The sequence below is a fragment of the Trachurus japonicus genome, chromosome 16 (genome assembly GCF_045865225.1).
Source record: "Trachurus japonicus isolate A0001 chromosome 16, Traja_1.0".
In the NCBI taxonomy this organism is placed as follows: Eukaryota; Metazoa; Chordata; class Actinopteri; order Carangiformes; family Carangidae; genus Trachurus; species Trachurus japonicus.
In genome coordinates, this window is record NC_140922.1 from 7,977,040 (window position 1) to 7,995,345 (window position 18,306).

General features: G+C 38.4%; 2 protein-coding genes across 3 annotated transcripts; both read left to right on the forward strand.

The window, feature by feature from the left end:
* Nucleotides 1-785: 785 nt before the first annotated feature.
* Nucleotides 786-4,884, forward strand: LOC146971643 (apolipoprotein M-like). 2 transcript variants are annotated; one of them, XM_085803302.1, is made up of 7 exons: nt 786-1,199; nt 1,629-1,768; nt 2,592-2,662; nt 3,991-4,125; nt 4,460-4,558; nt 4,644-4,671; nt 4,780-4,884. In XM_085803302.1, exons 1-6 carry the CDS (start codon nt 1,086-1,088, stop codon nt 4,655-4,657), a joined length of 573 nt encoding a protein of 190 aa, XP_085659428.1. In that variant the 5' UTR covers nt 786-1,085; the 3' UTR covers nt 4,658-4,671; nt 4,780-4,884. The 2 variants fall into 2 exon arrangements, with proteins under 2 accessions (XP_085659428.1, XP_085659427.1); XM_085803301.1 differs by lacking the exon at nt 4,644-4,671 and having other exon boundaries at nt 976-1,199.
* A 5,634-nt stretch (nt 4,885-10,518) lies between these two features.
* Nucleotides 10,519-17,784, forward strand: LOC146971644 (uncharacterized). The gene is made up of 6 exons (XM_085802445.1): nt 10,519-10,822; nt 12,558-12,681; nt 13,722-13,764; nt 14,083-14,115; nt 14,226-14,273; nt 16,549-17,784. The coding sequence occupies exons 1-6, from the start codon at nt 10,584-10,586 to the stop codon at nt 16,887-16,889; spliced, it is 828 nt and encodes a 275-aa protein (XP_085658571.1). The 5' UTR covers nt 10,519-10,583; the 3' UTR covers nt 16,890-17,784.
* The last annotated feature ends 522 nt before the right edge of the window (nt 17,785-18,306 follow it).

The following is an 18,306-nucleotide window of genomic DNA, read 5'->3' on the forward strand; positions in this document are numbered from 1 at the left end:
TGAATCACACTTTTTGCTTTGAATGGTAAATGTGGTCAAGGACAAACTGATACGATATTGGCAGCTAAAGGTCAAAGCTAAAGGTCATAGTTGAATGTAATACCTCAAGAACTAGATAGACGGAGCAACATCTGCTGATGTGATTCATTTGGATAAAATCTCATCACCTGGACGTGTGTTGCGTAGTAGATTTAATGTCGAAACCTCTGTTTGCACTAGAGAAGTCTATGCAGGTGCAGTGTGTACAGACAAGCTTGTTGTTTGACACCACCTTGTGGAGGTTCATGGTGTATTCAAGTACAACCTCTAAAATGCATCCAAGATCTCTAAGACCTTAGAGACATGGATGAAATGTTGATTTTATTCGTCCTCTTCATCTTATTTTTTCCGTTATGGACAAACTAAGCAATCTAACTCAGCTTTGTTGTATGAAATAGTGATTGACTTTTTTATTATTATTACTATTCTCTGAAATTTTAGACTGTGTCATCTGAGTCTGTTCTCTGGCCCAAAACCAAACAGAAAACAGACAGACAAGCAGTTGTGTAGGTAGATAAAAAAGGTAGTTAATGATTACTAATCCCTGTATGTTGACAGAGTGACTGTTTAAGTCCGGACAGACCAAATTAGGTATGTTTCTTTTTTGGTTTTGGTTTTTTAAAGTATTCTGGGCATACTTGATGTTGAAACATGTACATTTACAAAGACTTTCTCTATAATGACCGTGGTAAAGTTATTGAAAAGAAACCGTCACCTCCTTCTTGTGATGGTTACTCAGTGAGTTTTGAGTTTCTCCTAAAAGAATATTTTAGAACACAAGTAAAGATCCATGTGGGGACAGATAAATAGTTTTACTATAAATGTGTTTATCCTAATCTCAACATTGAAGCACACATATACCCCCAAACTGAACCCATCACTAATTCCTACTAAAGATCAGGGGTATTACAACTGCACAGGTTAATCATTTACTTCCACTCACGCTCCTTTCAAGTGACATATTGAAATATCAGTGTGTCCTTATGATTCACAGGCATTTTGTGCACTTTCATGATTGTGTGAAGTATTGACCCCAGTCTGCAGTTATGTGGTCTGAGTCGCTGTCATTTTTGTTCACTTTATCTACTTTGCTGTATCAGGCCATTGTTCCTTGTACCTTTTTGGACCAGTTGTCTGCAAACACCATTAACCGTCAGCAGGTAAGAAACTAAATCACATTCAGATTTCTTGTATTATATAAATGCAAGAGATAGCAACAATGTCTCAGAGTTCAGAGTTTGGTGCCACAGTGTGTCACGATGAACTGAAAACATTTTACTTGCACTTCATTTTGGGTGATTTGGCAAGTTCACTATGTTTATTTTAAGCAAGTTTTTAACTTACTATTTTTAGTATATGAATGAAAGTGAAACTCACTGGCGTTTCACACTTCCTGCAGGCACAGAGACATTTTCCACAATAATTATTAGGCCCCACCACGCTAAAGCGCTTCACACTCCCTCTGTTCTTTCCCTCTGTGGTCTTTGTCGCGTGTTGTGAGCTTCTATCTCAAATAGTTTCCATCTGTAAGTCGTATAGCTGCCACCCCACACTTTTATCCCACCTGTCTCTATCTGCATGTGTTGCAGTATCTGGGAAAATGGTACTTTGCAGTGGCAGTCGGTCACAGAGAGGCTGACATCCAGAACTTTAAAGTAGTGGACAACATGATATTCAACATCCAGGAGAAGGCAAATAACACACTGCTGCTGACCGGAAAAATGCGAATGTGAGAATGTGAGCACACACACACACACACACACACACACACACACACACACACACACACACACACACATATATTATGATCACTCTTAAGTTGAGACTTCAACATCACATCCATGGCCATTAGTGATCTGACATACACCATTTTAGATAATTATACACAGCTGTTAGTAGTAAGTCAATATAGTAAAGTGAAACTGTCTATAAAGGTCTTTGTCAGGTGTTTGCTTTCATTTTATGAAGTGCATCTTGTGAATATTACTGTATGTGATATGTATTTGTCAACCCATGGTATGTTTTTGTCTGGATTGGTCATTATATTATAGTGCGTATTTTTCAGGACTTCTCAGTGGTGGAAGTACATATAGATCCTTTACTATGGTAACAGAATCTACCCATACACTGCTGCCCTTTGAAATCCCATAAAAAACTACTGCCAACAACATATATGAAAACTGAAAAGGGTTTGAACTGCTAAATATTGAACTGAATATACATTTCCTTTTGCATTACAGAGGTAGCATAAAATTGAAATACTATCCAGTCAAGTACCTAGATACTTTAAGCTATACTGATAATATTTAGCTAAGTTTTAAAGATACATTCTCAACACATGTATGGAACCGGCTTTACTGCATGGCTGTGATGAGAAATGACAGAAACTAGAAAACCCAGGATTATTAATAGGGACAAGAATTAGGGAAGTGACATTCAGAAACTTCAAAAAATAAAGTGTGAATAATGTGTGAGATTATGTGCTTTTGGGATTTCTTTTTGAGACTGCTTAAACTCATTTTATGTCTCTGTTTATACCGTATCTCTTATAGGGGAGATCAATGCATAACCAAGAGCTGGACCTATTATGTTCATCCTGGAAGGGATGATTTGGAGCTGGAGGGTAAGTACTAACCACAAACACACACAATGAACCTATAATTATGAGTTTCTCAAAATCTGATTTTATTTTAAAAACACACTGAAGATGGGAATGTTGGGCCAGTGTTTAGGTAAAATAAAGATTCACACCAAAACACCGCAGGACTTGAGCAATTTTCCCTGAGTTGTATTCTTGGCACTTTGGGAAAACCCCAGGACATTTCTGTTATTCAAGACAATATAAAGTCCATTTTATTTATTTTTAACTGACAACCCCTCTACTCATTTACAGCTTTAAAAATTCAGTTCTTGAGAACAAAGTGTTGTTTCACACTCACATCTGATTCTTTTATTTCAATTCTATACTCATGCCACCTCATATAGAGCAAAAAAAAAAGAAAAAAGATTCAATGTCACCATCGAAAAGTTGAGTCAACAAACATCTGCGGCTTATTTTACAGATTCACTATTTCTATAGCTGTAGAAACCACACACACGCACGCACACAAACACACACACAAACAGAAATTTCAACAGGTGGATACCAGGGCAAATAGAGAAAATACCACCAGGGCAAAAACATCTGTACATTTTTTAAATGACCTAGAACTAATAATATGACACTTCAAAAACTTCCAAACCCTAATAAACTTTTACATGAATAGACATGGTATGACTGGCCTCAACTAAAACTGGCCTGTTTTTTAATTGACCGGCTTCAGGTCATATTCAGGCGACTCTCTAACTGTTTTTCAAATAATTTTACTGTTGTTAGTTAAGAAAGACCTATGAGTGACCATGACCCTTTTCTATAGTCTTTATATGCTGTTTGGTAATTTTATTAAAGAGGAACTATGCAGGATTTTTTATCTTAACTATATGCTGCATTTTTACTTTAATTAAACGGCTTTGTAGTAATTATGATGATTAAATAATGACTTGTAACTTGTTATGAGGGAGAATGGAGGCTCTCTGCTTTCCACCTAGTGTCTGTCTGCTGACAAACGTGCCCAGTAACCTGCTCTCCTGTTTATGACAGATAAGACTACACAAATATACACATTGTAACGCATATATGATTAATAACGTTATCCACCACTCCATGCATGGGTTGCTTTCTCGCCGGCTTTGTTGAAAACAAATGCACATGGCCAGGAGGAGGGTTATCAAACCACCAGACTTGCATAGTTCCCCTTCAAATACAGGACAAGGCAAGTGGGCAGTAATGTAGGCCTTGAAACTAGATTTGAATACAAGAACATATGAAACAAGGGTTCTGCTGTTGCTAGAAACTGTTCAGGTGCAGTTAGTAGTTCAGTAGGTAACCCGTGTCTTGTGGATTTGACACAGGAAGGCCACATAGGAAGAACCTGCTCTGGGGTGGCAAAAAGATCAACTGCACTAGCTGCATCATTTTCCAGGAAGTGGAGCCACCTCTAAGCCCATCGGACACAGTGGACTCCCTCCACAGATTCATGCTGTACAGTAAGCCATCTTCAAGATATAGTTCATCCAGAAATAACATTACAACACTCTCCTAAAATGTGTCCCTTCCCAAGGTTGAGTGAAATAGCCATCCACAGTTATCCAGGCTAGAGTCTCATCTCTGTCATAAGCTGTAATATGGTCAGTGATCTTGAAATCAGATTTAGAAAATCAAGAAGTTTTATTATTTCATGATGGGCTACATCATAGCAGACTCGCCTAATGCAGTTTTCCTTTGGGGATGAATTATTTGCTACACTGTGGCTGTAGTACATAAATGTTTTACAGAGATCAAAATGTCTTCTGTTCCTTTTTTGTCAACTTTACACGTTAGCCCGGGAGAGGGACCCAGACTCTGAAGTGGTGACAACATTTCTGAAAAATTCAGCTTGTAAACAAATGCTGTCAATTGCCAGACCAGCTAAAACAAAAGGTTTGTCATTTAGACAATTTCAGATTTTCTTTGGAGAAAATGATGCCTCTAAATCCTAAAATGTTTTAATTATCTACATTTACAGAGTTTTGCCCCTAAATATTTACATTGAGGTAGGTGCAAACATTATACACCTTCTCTGTTGTCCTTCAATGATCTTACATATACAGTAGTCTTTGCTGATTGAAATGACCACTCAATCTCCCCACAATTTCTTGCAGGTGTGAGCTGCGCTGCTGTGGCCTTGGACACCTATAATAACAAGACGTTTGTTTCTTGTTTTCCCTGTGAAGCAGTGAAATAAATATGTCAAAAATACAACACAACCATTCTTTCCTCTTTGTGTTGGTGTTTTTCTGCACTTGTTGAAATATCAGAAAATAGGTAATGAATCGATACATATGTGGTCTAGCAAATATGGTGCCATGATGAAAGTGAAGTTGAAGATATTACAGTGTTCGTGCTCAGTACAAAGAGCCGCAGGCGCAAGACTTGAGTGCAGAAAAACACCTTTTTGGGTGAGGGTCAATCCTCATCCACCCAGTAAAACCCTGGGAATTTCCCATGATGCCACTGAACAGAAATACCTGCTTGAGTGAAAGTCCTCATTAGTCATGAATGATTTAGTACTGGTTTTAAACCAGTTACACAGATTTACTCAGTTTAATTACACATCTTCAAAGAAATGCAATGCATTCTATCAAGAAATATATTGGTTGATTAAAACTAAAGTCATATTAAGAATTGGGTTTATAAAATGTATGTGTATAAAACCTTTTTTGCTACTTTGTCGGGATGTGATTTAATACAGATTTTAGTCAGACACAGATCATGAAAGTTTTGTCATCAGCATGATTTTCCCCGTAAAAAAATCTCCCTTGCACAGGAAGTGACAGGTGTTTCGTTCACATTTTCAGTTACAGGTGTTGAGTTTACTTAGAATTTACAGAGAGAAAATTATCTCAGCATCAACTTATTTGTATTTATGCTGTTGTTTATATCAACTAAACTTCCAGTTACTTCCACATTCCTCATACCTTATTTTGCTCCGGGCCAAACAGAGAACAGCGTGATAGTGGAGTTCAGGTTCTGCTGTGCTCAGTGTGAGACAGGGATGATGACACAACCCAAACATACACTTACTGTGTATCTGTTAAACAAAGCACAATCACTTGGTATCAGACTTTGCTGTGAGAAGATGCTTTTGGAAGAGGAAAACAAAATCTGCACAATGGCAGAATTAATGACAAAACTGAAAACAGAAGTTGAACTTTCCCTCTTTATTAGCCTGTTTCGTCTGATCTTCTTTTTTTCTTTTTTTTTTTACAACCCACTGTTTTGGATTCACTCAGCTGACACTCAGCTGTGCATCCACCTGTGGTAAAGAAAGTACTTTGATCACCAGTACCATAAAATAAAAATGTTCCATTACAAGTTAATGAAAAATAGAATTATGTAAAATACAACTTTTTCATATAATCAACAATGTCATATATGAAATTACATAGTGATGTAAAAATGTGGAAGCAGCTTTTGCTGTAATCGCTGGAGTGGAGCAACTTTTTGACAAGCCCCAAAGATTTCCCATAATGCAACAAAACAGAAATATCTGTTCACATAACTTGACTGTAGGCTCTTTTGTGAATGATTCTCTACTGGCTTTATACATTGAGCACACTTATAACTATTTACTTTTTTTTCTCTTTTTTTTGGTGTAACATCCTCCAAGAAACATTTTTTAGAAAACCTTTTAAGTGGTGGGGACATGATACTTGTTCTTCCTGGAAAAGTATTAGTCTATACATTTTTGTAGATGACATTTTTGCAACATAGTGTGATTTAATACAGATTTTATTCATACACAGTTTTGTTATTTACATCCAGTGCCTGGTCGATTTTCCACTGAAATGTTTCTCTCATGCACAGGTGTTTCATTTCCAACACTAGCAACAAAGAAAAGAGAAAGTAATTAGTGCAGCAGCAGTTTGTGTTTAAAGTCTGGTTAGTCCCAGTAACTTCCACCTTCTTTATACCTTACTTTGCTCTGGACTTAAACAAAGTACCACGTGATTGTGGAATTCATGTTTTGCTCTGCTCAGCGTGACACAGACAAAACAGACCATTTACTCTGTATCTAGTAAACAAAGCGCAGTCACTCGGTAACACACTTGCTTGTAAAAGAGCTGAGATGGTGGAAATCCTTCAGGCAGAGGAAAAATAAAAATCCACATGATAGCAGAATAAATGACGAAACAGAAAAAAAGGTGAATTTCCCTCCTCGGCGTCACGCTGGTTTGCTATTCTGCATAGTTAGATGGATAGGAGATAGGGTTGGATTTTTTAGGTCATTCTTATGTGTCACATAAAAAACAAAATTGAATACGAATAGTTGAACATCAGTGCACCTGGATCCCCATCTACAAAACACTGTTTGGATTTATAGTGGCTCTCAGTGACACTGTGCGTCCATCTTTAATAGAGGTGATATAAACCGGCTAAGGTTTACCAACTACCATAATATATCTTATATTCAATTACACATAAATGCTCAATCCTGATTAGGTTGATAATACTACGCTATAAAACATTATAGCAGCTGGAGGCAGCATTTTACCTACAGTACAGTTCTCAATACATGACTTTTGATCCTTACGGCTTCGCTGCAGGCCCCACCAGACCAGTCAGCCTGGTCACTAGATCAGCCAATGCATATTAATACAATGCAGATATAACATACCAACAGTCTGAGGTCATTTCGAAACAGTGTCACCATAAGAAGTGTCGGTATCTTTGCATCAAGGGGAACAAAAGCAGAACTTCTCTCCACCAATGAATGAAGTCATTGTTAGTTATGGCTGTGGTACTTCACAATGTTTTCATTACTCAGAGTTCAACTGTGATATGATGGCTGATAACCTAACACTAAAGAACAAGTGTTTGTTGAGGTCCCGCAGTTTCTCCCTGGAGACCACACTGATCTAATTTTATGCAAATGTAACTGACCTCTTGCATGTATAGTGGGAAAATATGTGGTGACATTTGATAAGCAGGACGTAAATGTGCTCTGTCAAGGTGCAGGAGGCAACGGTGAAAAAAAAGAAAAAAGAAGTGTTCCCTGTTTTGAGTGGGGACAGCACCCGGCTGCTTACACCCACCCCATTTATCTTTCATGTCGCGTGTGTAGGTGTCTGTGTGTTTGTTTGTCTCTCCGTGCTTGATAGAAATATGGGTGGAGAAAGTCGGTGACATTTAGCTATCCAGGAGAAGATAAACTGGTTAGCTGGGGATGTCCCATGGAGCATGAAACCAAAAGCAGCAAAGAGAAATGGAAATGGACACTTTCACCATCTCATCTCTCCGGCTCACCCTGAATTCTTAAAACCAATTTTCAGCTTTCACTACTGTTTTATAACGTATCATAACAGAGATCTCGCATTCTGGTGCCTACCTTTATATTTAAATTTTGTCCTCATAATTATCTGCCTAAAGGTAACCATAGGGCAGCTTCTTCACTGCAGGTTCACAGTTGAAGTGATAGTCAGGTGCTTATGCACTGATAATTGGGGAAACATCTTATACCAAATATGAGCAGACTATTACACCAGCAGAAACCCTTGTAAATCTTAAAATTTACATTTGCACAGTTTAACTCATAGGAACAGGAAACACTAGTTATTGAATTTGAGTTAAATGTTTGAGTATTATATAGGAAGCTGTGTTGTAAACATTCAGACAATCTACAGTTAGCTCTCCACTTTTGTTTTGTTATGTTGCAGCCTTTGCTAAAATGATTTAATCATTTTTTCCCCTCATTAATCTATAATCAATACTCCAGAATAACAAAGCAAAACATGAGAAAGGACAGGACAGAAACTTTAGCAGTTTTATTCAAAAGTAACTGAAATGTCATAATCCACACATCCACAAGTATTCAGACCGTTTGCTCGGTGCTTTGTTCGAGCGTCTCTGGCAACATTCAAGTCTCAAGTTTTTTTCGATGAACTTTTCACATTTGGATTTGAATATTTCCGCCTTTCTTCTTTGTAAAATTCCCCACGACTGCCTACAGTCTGGTCGGATGATGGACAGACATGTTTAGGTCTCTCCTGAAATATTCAGTTGGTATATGAAGTCAGGTCTCTGCAGGATATTCACCAGTGTTTAAAAGCCACCCCCGCCTTATCTTGGCTGTGTGCTTAGGGTCATTGTCCAGTTGGGATGTGAACCTTTGAACCACTCTGAGGTCCTGTGTACTCAGGACCAGGTTTTCACTTGACACTACTTATGTACTTTGTTACTCTCTTCTGCTCTGACCAGAGCAAAAAAAAAAAAAAAAAAATCAAAACAAAAAAACAACAGAAGAACATAGTATGATGCTGTCACCACCATATTATGATGTGGGTGATGCCTGGTTCCTCAATCCAGAATTTGATGTGCTGCCCTCAGGCCGACGGCTCAGGGTACCAAAAAGCAGACTGAACAGGTATAGAAACTCATTTATCCCATCCGCCATTAATATAAGGCACTAAACGGCAATATGTAGCACTTTACCTTATTTAAGAATTGTTGGTTTTATTTGACTGGTTGTATTATTTTTGTAGGAATCACTGTGCACATAACATTTTACCTTATTTAAGAAGTGTTGGTTATATGTATTGTATGGCAGCACTGTACAGTATGTGTCCCATATGTATTGTATAATGTTGTGTGTGCTGTGTAATGCAATGGCTTGGAGCCAGGGGACAAATTTTAGTCCAATCCAATCCAATATCAAGGTATAGAAACATCGCAAAGGTGATCAAAAGAAATGGTAAGTGTCTGTATACGTTAAGTAAACTACATAGAATATTTGTGCAATTTTGTTTTTATGTGCATAACACATATCAAAATATTTTGTTTTCACTTTGATGATATGGTTGTCAGTGTAGATCAATACGAGAAACAATAAATCTGAATGGTTTCAGCATGAGCCTACAACATAAATTTCTGCATGCGGTGAATCTCACCCTTATGTCAGGACAGTGATGCCAGTTCTTTGTATACAAAAATAAATTCAAGTCAGAGTTTCAGTGTGCAGCAGTGTGGTCAGAGAAAGAAAAGGAAGGAAGTCGACCTTACTGTGATTTTCTAATACATTTAAATATCTAAATCTGGATTACTTTATGTTCTGGTTCACTGAGCTGGAAACTAGAACTAAAACTTCCTGAATATACCCCAAGTTCTGCTACAACAAACATCAACACAGGTGGCGAAGCTCACTCATACTATCCTCTTAGTAGATTACAAACGACTTGATCCAGCCCGGTGATGCCAACATTTAGTTACATTGCTAAGAAGATTTGATCGATATGCATAAGAAACCTCAAAGGAGGCGAAGATCAACTTGTCCTAGATGATTCATCAAAACAGGAAGGAAGGAAGGAAGTGACACAATCTAAACAAATGTTATTTTCAAAGAAACCACCCCACTTATAGACTGTATCAAAAGGTTTAACCAGTAAAGTTCAGGGTAGGCTCACGCATTCAATGAAGCTGAAATTGACTTATGAATTATGTCATTTAAACTGCATATCCACTGCAAATGCAAACACGTTTTCAGCTGTGATCGCACATGCTGTGTCTTGTGTTCAGAAAATAGACTTTAGAGTGACAGACAGAGCTGAGCAGCAGCATGCCGACGTGCCACGTGCTGCCTCACACCAAAAAGTCGATGTACCTCTTCAAACATCAGGTCAACTCAGAGGTGGTGTGAAGAAAAAGTCCCCGTCGAGGTTGTTTGGGTGTTCAGTTCTCACAGTGACCTTATAAACGTGGGAAATCACGAACCGCCCACAATAAACACATGTATCAAAGGGGGGGATGAGGGACAAACTTTTTGTGTCACTAAAATGCCACTGTTATCAGATCTAATCTATCACCTTAATGATTTGTTGTGTACTTATTATAGTTTAAATATAAAAGTTATACTATATGAAACTGCATTTTGGTTAGTGATTAATGAAATAAAAGTTTCACACCTGCCTGTATGTGCTGCTTCTCAGTTTCGTTCCGCATGCAATACATTCTGTCGTCCACAAGTAGAGCCACCTACACCACAGCCCCCTCTTCCTCTCTGTCTAACCACAACTCACTTCACAGAAGAAAAAAAACTCATTCTCATCTTCATTACATGCACTTATCAGAGGGAAAATCCTGTCAACCTGACATGTCTCTCACACAGAAGCACCAGATGAAGTTGGACACTTTGAGTGCAACACAGGCTGGGTAAGTCAAGACTTGATGATGAATGTGGCTCCTCAAAATATTGTTGTACTGTAAATTCCTGAGATATCTCTTGGGATCCTAGACTACTTTCTCATGTTTTCATTCAGTGGTGTGTGGTTGAGGTCATTTCTGCTGAGAGGAACATGTGATGCTCCAATGCATAGACTGGTAAAAGAACAGGATTAAAAAAAATACTAATGATAATAAGATTTTTCTCTGGGTTAATGTCCAGCAGAAAAAGTAATTCATGTTTTGATGCAACTGAATGAAACATAGTGTTATTTTGAGTTTTTAGGAACATGTTTTTCCACAGTTGATGCTCAAAAATCAAACGTACCATCAATATGCGACTTAAGAAGACTTATTGGGATTTATTCAGTGATTGATTTTGGGTAATTAGTGCTTATACAGTAGCTTTGATGGGACACCCAATAATAATCAGGATGGGACGTATAAGAACAGATATTTCAATGACACCAATACATACAGGTACTTGAAATGTGCTGCGGTTATTATACAGACACCTATTTCAATTTGAATTAGTTTACGATCAGTTGGTGTTTTCCCCCACTGCAGTGCAGACCCAAGTGATGCAGAAAAATGACATGGGAAAATATAGATAGCCACCTATAATCAAAATAAAATATATATACTAGTCTTTCCAGTATATTCAGTATTTCACATAATGATATACTGACTGGCTTGATTCTAATCATTTTACTGTAACTTAACGAGTGCAAAGTGAAATGTGTAATGCCTAATGCATCACCTACAGTGGAATGTGAAGTAGAACGTGTTCAGACCAGTACACAGAGTATGCTCCTGGAAATTACCCCCTGACCTCCTTCTTTAAAGAATGAATGGTCAGTGGCATTTAAACAACAAGTAGCTGGTTTCAGTCTATGTCACTGCACATAAACAACCCAACCACAAAGCTGACAGTGTGAGCAATCAAAAAAAAAAAAAATACTCCCACTGCAGTAAAAATCCCACAGTTGCAGCGGCATGGTGGTTATGAACTGAGGGTACATGTGCCCATAACATGTGCCCATAACCTACTGTAACTTATGAAACACAGCCCCCCTGGGACCTGTACCCTGTGCATTAAAATGATTTCTTTTCTTATAATGAGTTATAAGGTAAAAATGCTATTGTACAGTTGGATTTCATTGGGAAAAACAACAGGTGCAGACAGGTTGTTCTGACTATCCTCCCGAAATATGTCTGGGTTTAAACACTCTGACTAAACTGGGGATTTTGTTGGCACCTGCGTGATTGTCTGCACTTGTCATAATGGAAAAAGTATCCAGATCTTTAACTTAAGCAGAAACATCAGTAACTTTCCACTGAAATGTAAGATAATGCAAAATGGTATAAGATAGACATACGGTACACAAGTACCTAAAAATTTTACCTAAATACAATATTTGATGAAATATACTTTTTTGCTCTCCATCACTGCCAAAGCCGCCAGAGGCATTAGAGATGGAAAGGGTGAGTCCAGTGTTATCATAACTGACAGGCATGATTCTCAAAACTACAAAATAGGGACCAGGTTATACAAAGTTTAAACCGGGTATTATACAATCTCAACATCAGGTTAATCCATAATCCTTACATTTCTGATGTCTTTTTGTATTGGGATTGCTAAATTCCCATCTGCACAACAAATTTACCGTCTGGTAATAAAGAAACCTTGAACCTTGAACCTTGCTTTTGTGTGTGTGTTTGACAGGATGGATGGACAGGCGAGGTCGTCTTATAAGTACCTGCTGCTGCAGGTGTGGTGTGGTCTCCTCACTGTGTCCATGGTGGTTATGGCTGTACTTCTCGCTTCAATCAAACCAAAACTAACTGAGGTCAGTTCACATGCTACACTGATTCATAGAGCCATCTGTCACCTGCTCTCCTGACTTTATACAGTATGATGTTGATGTAGATGTTGTGTCTGAACTTATGAACATTCTATCAGTGTTTTGTGCTTTTATAAAGACGCTCCAGTCTTATACTCTGTCTTAACTTGGACAAGATTGCTGCTGATAATCAAAGCCTCCAGTCAGTGCCTCTAGGTGGCAGCAACGTCATGACAGACAGGTTTCAGCTGTTCTATGAGAGACATGTTTTACATTGTGATCCTCATAGGTGCCTCTGTCTTACAATTGCACACTTAAAGTCCCCCTCCAACGATCCTTTTTAGTTATTTTAAAGCATTCTCTGTGGTCTTTAAATTGTGATTATGAAGTTTTTGGCCACAATCACAAAACCTGTGCCATTTCCCAGGGCTCTCCTTCTGCAGAGCACCAGCAGCTCATTAGCAATGCGCCTCTCTGCGTGGTGGGCGGAGACTGTGCTGCTCTGCACCCACCCAGCCACCGTCAAGACGCCGTCAACCCCAGTCTGCCTGAAACTTCCAGTTTGCGTTTGCCGTTGGTTCACAGCAATGTGAAGGCAGAAATACTCAGAAATACAATTTTGCACTTACTTTTCTGCATGATATGTGCTCTAACATCAGAAAAATGCCACAGGAACATGTGAAAAGCACAAAAAACACGATTTTCATCAGAGGGGGTTTTTAAAGGGTGGATACAGTAACAAACACGTGTACTATACTGTATAATACAACGCAACTCAAAATGTCAGCTGAAACTAACACTCTGACTGTTTGATACACAAGATTAGTGAATAGATATCACAAATAGGGTTAAAGTAGGGCAGTAAGGTTTGTGGTAGTAGTTGTATTTTCCACAAAAATGAAAGTAAAAGATCAGCTGAGCGCAAATACTATAGCCCATAAAATCCACACATGGAACCACAAATGTAAAGACCACTGTAGTGACTCAACAAACTAACGACAATGATGCACACATGATGATGACTATTTGTTTTCTACCTTTTCAAGGATGGAGTCCCAGCACTGAAGCTAGGCAGTGTCACCCCAACAAGTAAGTGAACTGGGCGTCAAGTTTTACAGTGCTCACATCAATTATAGCTTTTAACTAGCTCATGAGCATTTTAGTTAAATTCTAAATGAGTGAAGCTCAGTTTTTTAATTCCTCAATGTTTTAAATTTGTGTGTGTGTGTGTGTGTGTGTGTGTGTGTGCAAATGTGTGTGCGTGTTTGTGTACGTCATTGTGTAAATGTCCTTTTGTTTATTATTTTAACCATGTAAAGCACTTTGAGCTGCTTCTTTGTATGAAAAGTGCTTAACAAATCAAGTTTGATTGATTGATTGATTTAACTCTGCTCTTTTCTTTTGCAGTCAACCACTTGGTGCCCTCTTCAAAGTTAGAAGGTACGTCTTTGTTGACAAAGTCTCAGATATCATACCGGTATAATCATTAAAGTTTACAACAAACTCACAAAGTAAAATAAACTGAGAACGTTTCCATGTGGTTTCTTTAGCAGATTGCTCATCAGGATCTTCTCTCTCATACATCCAGCTAATGAAATGTAAGTACACTTCCTCTTCTGATTAGTGATCAGATTCATAGCTTTTTCTTTTGTGCTAAATTGATGTATTTGAAAGAATTTAAGCTTTTGAAGAAATCACATTGTCATATCATTTCTTTTTTCAATTTTAGTCAGTCTAGTGTTTCTCACTCTGCATTGTTTGTTTGTGTCGCTGCAAAACTGGCAGAGCATATGAGAAGTTGACACGTCCCTAACATCAGCAGAAACACTTTCTGCTCTCTGAGACATCAACAGTGTCAGGCTTTGCATTCAAAGAGAAGGGTGAGTTTCTAGAGCTGCCATCTAGGGACAGAGACGACACTTTGTTGGCCAAAGAAAACTTAAACTGACCAAAACGCAGGATGTGTTTTGAGACCAGAGCCTCTCACCAGAGCCTCTGTGTTGCAGATTTCTTTTGCTTTCATCGTGCCTGCACTGCATGAAACCGGATGATGGGTGCAACAAGCTCAGACACGCTGTATGGGAGCTGCTGAAAGTCATTCTAAGAAACGTAGGAAGTCTCTAGATGACACAGATGAAGATACGGCGGGGTGAGGGGACGTGGGTGCAGAAAGAAGTAAATAACAATAAAATAATCCTAATATGAATTCCCCAAATCAATACATTTAACCAAGATAAGAAAGAAGATGTCACTGGGTTTATTTAGGGTCTTCTCAAGATTAATTATTGAGATTACAGAGCTTGTAACCTATTTCTTAATCAAGATCACACTCAAAGTTGTGCCCCCCACCCACATGATCACATCATTGTCTGCCCATATTAGAAAAGTTTTAGTCATTTCTGTTTCTAATCTGTCCAGTGGTTTTAAGTGCAGCTTTAGATAAAAAACACCAATGACAGCAATGACTATGACTGTAAGTGTGCACACATAGCCTACTCTCGGTGTACAGACAGACAGTATAGCACTGTCATATTTCCAGTTGCATGCACTTTGTTCCTCCCACTACTCTGTCTTTTCCCGTGTGAAGTGGGTTCCTGAAACCACAACAAACCTGAAGCAGAGTTATAATGTGGAATGTGCCAAATTCAGGTGTAATTACAGCCCACGGCAACAAATACCATCAGTCTGTCAGGGGGAAGCCTAAGTGAAAGGATAGTAGCTATTACCTGCAATCACTTTGGCTTTGTGTAGAACTGATGTCTTCATTCAACTTGTAATGACAGTTTGGATGTGAATGTGTCGAAGAGCCTTATGATGCAAACCCAAAGTGAATGGAATAATATTTTTTATTATTATTAACAAGAACAATGTGTAAATCTAAATATTAATTCTTACAAATTAGCCTAAACATATCTGCACTTGTTCACCTACGTGTTGGGACCAGCACAACAAGCTTCAGGCCATAGGCCTGTGTCTGACCAACATATACCACAACACTGCACATTATTCTCATTCAAACTTCCATATAGCAGTCAGATTTTACACTTGTTTTCTAATGTTTGACTTTTGGTGAGATATTTGAAAAGTTAAACATTTATGGGAATTTAACCAACACAGATACCTGAAACGTGAATCTGACCCAACCACTGTAAGATGTGAGGAGCTAAAAAGGTAAAATGTTGTAGTTGCAGGATTGCTAATAGATAATTAAATTCACTGTGTGGGCAAGACAGTAATGGTTGTGTTAAACCCAGGGCCGTTGTATAGGGGAGAAAGGTGATGATAATTCTAGGGGCCCAACGCCAGATATGGCCCACAAAAACCCCAGTAGTCTAATCTTTGTATGACTGAATTATTCTGTATAAGACCCTGACTAATACTCATAGTAATGCTGCATTAGCATCAAAACAAAGTAGGCTAAATAAAAAATGATAATACATGCATAGTCTAAGAAAAAAAAGTGGAAAAGTCAGGGGCCCACTTTAGTATTCTTTCAGGGGCTCCAGAATTCCTAGCAACGGCCCTGATTAAACCGACTAGATAGATAGATGTTATTTTCACTTAGGCTACAATTACCTTAATGTACTGTAGCCTATCGCGGGACACAAACGTACAAGAATGGTATACAGTCCGAAAAAAAGAAAAAAAGCATGAATGCAGAAATGAAAATATTGTCAAAATTATCGCTATGTGTATGAAAAAAATGCACCACCTCAAGATTGTTGATTAGGCTATTATTATTTTATTTTATTTTATTTCATTGGGGGGGGGGGGGCTAAATATATAACTTTTAATAAACTCGTCTGGGGTTTCATAGGATTTATTTTTGTATCCAAGCGATTAAACTTTTGTTCTTCTTTTTCTGATATCAAGATGAGGACTCTTGGGTCGTCTCACCTGGAGTTCAGTCCTGCTTCCTCCTGCATAACGACTCCATCCACTGCAAGAAGACAGGCTTCTACTTCATCTACGCCCATGTCACCTTCACCCAACACCCGAGTAAATCACCACGCCGATCGGTGATTTTGATAAGAAACCCCCGTGATGGTAAAAAGGTGGCTACGCTGGTTGAGGGAACCTTCCCAAACACAACTGAGGGCTCCGTGTGGGTGGCCAAGATTGTCAAGCTCGGCGGGGGAGACAGCGTCAGCCTGCACATCTCCGATGACTTTCTAGTTCAGAATACATTCTGGGGCGCCTATCAGATCCATTAGCACCACTTATCTCCAGGATTTGTTCATATCCAAGTGAGAATAACAGTTTTGATTGGACTGGTATAGCCTATTATTTACATGGCTACAACTATCTTGTTTATACATTTCTGTATTTGGGCCAAATGTATAACAGCAATAATCAAATTCCACAATTTCTGAATCTTATTTTTTTTGACATGGTTCTTAACCTTTGTCATCCTTCCCATAATTTTTGTGGCCTGTGTTAAACACTAAAAAGGCTCCATAAAGCAAGGTGCAGAGAGCATCTTCACATCTAATTGACTTTGGACAAACACAACTTCGCAAAGCAGCATAGGCCTACTATCAATAAAAACGTTTTAAGCTAACCGAATTTAAATGAATGTATACTGTAAAAGTCTGGGACATGAATGTGCTTTGTCACTGATATGTGCTTGTTTAACTTGTGAAATGTAATGTTTTACTAAGATGTTTGATTCCTAAGGATAAATGATATAACTACTGTATATTTTAAAAAAAGAAAAAAGAAAGAAAGAAAAAAAAAAGCACTATTTTATTTTAAGTAAATTGACTTCTTATTTGCAGTGTGAGCTGTCAGCTGGCCACACGATGGCGCCACCTCCCTGTCTTACATGATAGAGTCCATGCGCTGTGGTCCTGATCTGAAATGTCAACAGACATCATTGCCAACACAACATGTGATGCCACTCCTCCACTTGCCTGAGGCTGATAATGTAACATACACATCTGTACACATGTCATCCGCCCTTCCATTCAAGTAGGTGTTGTGCTGAAGTGGCAGGAGCAACAGGTGAAAAACAGGAAGCCACATGTTTGTTGCAACATCCCACTGCTTCCCCTCCCCGCACATGATCCACAGATAAATGTCAAAACATGCTCTCATCACATTCCTTGAAGGCAGTTTGGCTCCTGTCACGCACTATGAGCTAATTATTCTTAGACACAATGTTGATTACGTAAAGTCATTCATAAACATATTATAAACATGTTCTGTCCATTTGTCTGAATTTAGCTCCCTAGTTAAGATGCTACTTTGTTCTTGTATCAAATGAACCACAACAAATTCTTGTATGTTTGTTGGATTGGAACCAGCCTGATTGCGATTCATTTGCTAAACTGAACAAGAGTGATTAATCAGACCATACTTGGAAACGGTTCATGAACTCTTCAGGAGCTTATTCAAAAGCTAGTTTACATTTTTGTTATAGGCTACAAGTTAATTGGTGAAATGGTCAAACATGTTTGTAGCCTACTTCAGTGCGTAGGTGTAGTGACAATAAATGAAAGGGCCACTGATGCACCATGGGTAGGCCTATGTGGTTTTCGGGGTGAAGGGTGCATGTTGGAGCTACAGGCCTACAAGACCTAATGTGCTCACAGCATTACAAAATATTAATCAATCAAACTAACAATAAAA